The 4,901-nt window shown below is 43.5% G+C and overlaps 1 protein-coding gene across 1 annotated transcript; it reads left to right on the forward strand.

Annotated features, from left to right (window-relative positions):
* Nucleotides 1–4,901, forward strand: LOC129456701 (V-set domain-containing T-cell activation inhibitor 1-like). The gene is made up of 7 exons (XM_055225763.1): nt 1–142; nt 1,565–1,882; nt 2,021–2,272; nt 2,348–2,659; nt 2,729–2,823; nt 4,662–4,681; nt 4,799–4,901. The coding sequence occupies exons 1-7, from the start codon at nt 76–78 to the stop codon at nt 4,899–4,901; spliced, it is 1,167 nt and encodes a 388-aa protein (XP_055081738.1). The 5' UTR covers nt 1–75.

A 4,901-nucleotide genomic window follows, 5' to 3' on the forward strand; every position in this document is an offset into this window, starting at 1 on the left:
CCTTCAACTTTGTATTCATTTATTCTTTATTTCAGACACAAATATTATTCGATCCATATTTATTTTCTTAAAAACATGTGTCTGAGGTTGGATTTATTGCTCCTGATATTTTTTCCTGTATTTTCCCAGAGTCTTTCAGAAGGTAAGTTCCACCTAAATGACATAAAAGTCTCATAATGGAGGTCCTACAGTGTTTACAGTGGAGCTGGAGACATCAGAGCAACTGGAAGGTTCAGTTCATTTGTGACTTTGCTGTAGTTTAACAGAGTGAGCACATTTTCAAAATGAAAAACTCTTCACTCTGGTTGAGATGTTTGTACAAATAAAACTGAACAGATCCACTTGTGTCAGTCACAATCTGAGGGACTTTGGTAAATTGTTTGACAATGACAATATATTCTCATCAAAAGCTGCGCAGTTTGCGGTTATTTTAAGACAGAATGTCACTTCATGTCTTCAACAATGAAGCAACGGACTATGAGGAAAGGACAGAACTGAGTCCTGAGACGTGCACAAAATCTTCATGAGTTCCGGTACATTCCATAGGTCTGCGCCCCCTGGTGGCACGTGTCATTTACTTTCGTGTTAGTAAATCAAGACCTAGTGATGTAGCGCTGCACTGCTAGAAAATACCTTATAATAATCAGATGAAAAGAACTGGCACGACATAAAAGGGAAACAGTGCCCTCTACTGTTATTAAAGTGGTGTAGACACTGGCCAAAATACAGAATTGTTAAACTGAAATATCCCACTTTATGTACAACTAATCAGTGTCTCTGGTTTATAGACTATGAATGTAGAAATGATATTGTTACCTCTGTCTCTGTTATTACGTTTTCACAAGGTATATTTTGTTTAAGTTATGAAGTAGCTACAATTGAGTTAAAAAATCACCTCGAACGTTATATTTGCCTATTGATATTCAATCTAAACAGAAAGAAACAGCTGTGACGACGACATCTTGACTTTTTTTCTATTAAATAATAAATTATTAAAAATAATGTACGTAATGTACGTATCGTACGCTCAAAGACAGAGGTGGAAGTGCGGTCCGTGGTGTGGGCCTGTCCCACTTCAGCAAGATGGAAACTACACTGAGGAGGGCAGATTCTCGACCGGAACCTTGAAACTACACTTTTGAAGAGTACTTCGAAGGGACCCTTCAAAAGGTGCATTTGGTGAATTGGGACATGTCCATCATCTGCACTCTTCAGGAGCAGGAACTAAGTCTAGTGATGTAACCACACTGAAAAGAGGCCCACGTGATACAGGATCCAGGGTTTGAGCTCCACTCACCCAGTTTAACCACCTGTCACTTCATAGTAGACCCTCTGACCAAGACTAGCTCCAGATCCATCTGGAGATGGGTCCCTCTGCTTCTGACAGGTTTAACCCAGAGACACTGAGGATGGGTCAAATGCAGGTTTAACCCAGAGACACTGAGGATGGGTCAAATGCAGAGGACATTTGCTTAGCCTCACTGGGGTTTATGAGTGTGTGTAAGTCTCTCTGAGCTGGTTCACTGCTGACAGGACTCTGAACGTCTCATGTCTTCTCCCTCAGATACAGAAGTGTCCTGTGTTCTTCTGGAGAGCTGTGTTCTGCCCTGCAGCTTTGACCCTGGACCAGACCCTGTGATCCACTGGACCAAAGACCCTGATGACAAAAATACTCCAGTTCATATTTATTATCATGGTCAGATGCAGCACCAGCACCAGATCTTTAAAGGCCGGACCTCTCTGTTTGAGGAGGAGCTGTCCACAGGAAACGCATCACTGCTGCTCTCAGGGGTCAAAGTTCAAGATGAAGGAAGATACAAGTGTTTCTCCAACACAGTGACCACAGACAACAAGGAGATTTATGTGACTCTGAGAGTGGAAGGTGAGACCAGTGTAACTGCTTCATGTTTCTCCTGCTCTCAGCTCAGGACTAAACCAGTGTCCTCCTCCCTCTCTCCTCCCTCTCTCCTCTCTCTCTCCTCTCTCCTCTCCTCCCTCTCTCCTCCCTCTCTCCCTGTAGCTCCAGTCTTGCAGGTGTCTCTGCAGCAGCAGGGGCAGCAGCTCGTCTGTAGATCTGAGGGAGTCTACCCCAAACCCTCAGTGTCCTGGAGCCCTCCCTCCTCTGCAGCTGTTACCACGGTTACCTCCTCCGAGAGCGGAGTGTGGTCTGTGCACAGCTCTGTGTCTCTGCCTCACAGCCCTCCACATCAATACAGCTGTAATGTCAGCAACAGCAGGAGCAGCTGGAGGAGCGCCACCTACAGGAGGAACAGTGAGTAATGCACCAGAGCTCTGACACTTGTTTCCATGTTTGCTTTATTTGCTCTTTTTTGTTTTGTTTTTTTAGTCAACATCAGTGTTTCTGAAGTGATTATGGTCCATTGCACTAAACCCACTGCTCCAGTGAAGAGTCTCATTTGGAGGTTCAAACAGACTCAGATCATTCTGAGCCGGTCTGGACCAGAGCCGGTCTACACTGAGTCCTGGACACAGTTTGTTGATGGAGTCACAGAGTCCAACAGTCTGGTCCTGAAGAGTCTGACCAAAGACCAGCTGGGCCTGTTCTCCTGTGAGCTCTCCACTGAACAGGAGCAGTTTATTATCCACACTGAAGTTACTGACACAGACGAGTTAATCCACAATGAAAAAGAGGCAGAAGGTACGTGTGAGCAGTGACTCCTGGTGTTATCTGAACACAGGGATTTCAAACACTGTTCTATTTCTGCAGGAGAACACTCAGGTTGGCTGATACTTATAGCTGCTGTATATGGAGTCCTGTTAGTTCTGATGTTCACCTTTGTCCTCTACCATCAACATCGCCAAGTGAGTAAGATCTAGTGTCAGATACAGTCTGTTTGTCTTTTTCCTGTCAGGACCTGAACAGCTGAACCCTGACACTCTCTGTGAAAAACATCTGGAGCCCTCCTCACAGAAAGTCTTTGTTCAAGTTTGTGAACGACCAATCACAGCCGTTCATCTGCAACATGTGACCTACTGTATTAGGGCTGGGTTAAAATGTTTTACAAAATGTGTATTTTTATGCTAAACAACAAGATTAGAATTTTATTTTCACAATGTTCTTGATATCACACACAACACAATTCACTTCTGAATAAGTCACTTTTTCATCTGGGCAGATTCAATCATTTAGTTGAGTTTGTTTAGTTTATGTTCCAGGACCATGTGCAGGAGCATTAATCAAAGAAACATTGAAGAGATGCTTTGGACCAGACTATAGCTCTTGGAGCTCATTTCCATCTGCAGTCCCTGAGACACAAAACAGAGAAAACACAAACAGCTTAAAACAAGGCAATCTATATATACAAATAGTACATTTATGTCATAGAAAATACTATAATGACATTAAAGAGCTCGATCTCCTTCTCGCCCTCCTCCTACACACACACACAGTTCACCGTACACACTCACACAGTTCACTGTACACACTCACACAGTTCACTGTACACACACACACAGTTCACTGTACACACACACACACAGTTCACTGTACACACACACACAGTTCACTGTACACACTCACACAGTTCACTGTACACACACAGTTCACTGTACACACACACAGTTCACTGTACACACACACACACACACAGTTCACTGTACACACACACACAGTTCACTGTACACACACACACAGTTCACTGTACACACTCACACAGTTCACTGTACACACACACACACACAGTTCACTGTACACACACACACAGTTCACTGTACACACACACAGTTCACTGTACACACACACAGTTCACTGTACACACACACACACACAGTTCACTGTACACACACACACAGTTCACTGTACACACACACAGTTCACTGTACACACACACAGTTCACTGTACACACACACACACACAGTTCACTGTACACACACACACACACACAGTTCACTGTACACACACACACAGTTCACTGTACACACACACAGTTCACTGTACACACACACACACACAGTTCACTGTACACACACACAGTTCACTGTACACACACACACACACAGTTCACTGTACACACACACACAGTTCACTGTACACACACACAGTTCACTGTACACACACACACACACAGTTCACTGTACACACACACAGTTCACTGTACACACACACACACACAGTTCACCGTACACACACACAGTTCACTGTACACACACACACACACAGTTCACTGTACACACACACAGTTCACTGTACACACACACACACACAGTTCACTGTACACACACACACAGTTCACTGTACACACACACAGTTCACTGTACACACACACACACACAGTTCACTGTACACACTCACACAGTTCACTGTACACACACACACAGTTCACTGTACACACACACACACAGTTCACCGTACACACTCACACAGTTCACTGTACACACACACACAGTTCACTGTACACACTCACACAGTTCACTGTACACGCTCACACAGTTCAGACTCTTGAATGGTCCATTGTTTTGGACCGAGTCTTGGCCAATAGTCCAAGTGCAGTTTTGATCATTTGTGAATCTAAATCATAATCACAGTTTATAAAATCAGTTTAATTGGCAGCATGGCAGTAATGTGTCTGTGAGTGTCAAAGAATCAACCAGTGTAATGTAAGTGAAGCATCAAACTGACTGAGACTTGTTCTTTTTACAGAGAGAACCAGCCTCCAAAAGGCAAGTATTTATATCTTTATATTCATAGAGATTGGACATTACATTACCTTTTAGATCTGATACTACAAACTTTAAAATACAAAAACACAGTCTCAAAGTTAAATCTCTTCTCTACAGAAAAAAAAGAAATTTGCTGAAGACTGAGCAGCAGCATCACCAGGATGTGCCACAGGAGGAGATGGAGATGAAGGAGGAGGAGGAGAAGGAGCCATTAAACTGA

This window comes from Periophthalmus magnuspinnatus, chromosome 1 (genome assembly GCF_009829125.3).
Source record: "Periophthalmus magnuspinnatus isolate fPerMag1 chromosome 1, fPerMag1.2.pri, whole genome shotgun sequence".
NCBI classification, from domain to species: domain Eukaryota; kingdom Metazoa; phylum Chordata; class Actinopteri; order Gobiiformes; family Gobiidae; genus Periophthalmus; species Periophthalmus magnuspinnatus.

Coding starts and splice junctions, on each gene's coding strand:
- LOC129456701 (XM_055225763.1), top strand. CDS start 76: ATGTGTCTGAGGTTGGATTTATTGCTCCTGATATTTTTTCCTGTATTT. Junction 143..1,564: donor TTCCCAGAGTCTTTCAGAAG/GTAAGTTCCACC, acceptor CTTCTCCCTCAG/ATACAGAAGTGTCCTGTGTT. Junction 1,883..2,020: donor TGTGACTCTGAGAGTGGAAG/GTGAGACCAGTG, acceptor CTCTCCCTGTAG/CTCCAGTCTTGCAGGTGTCT.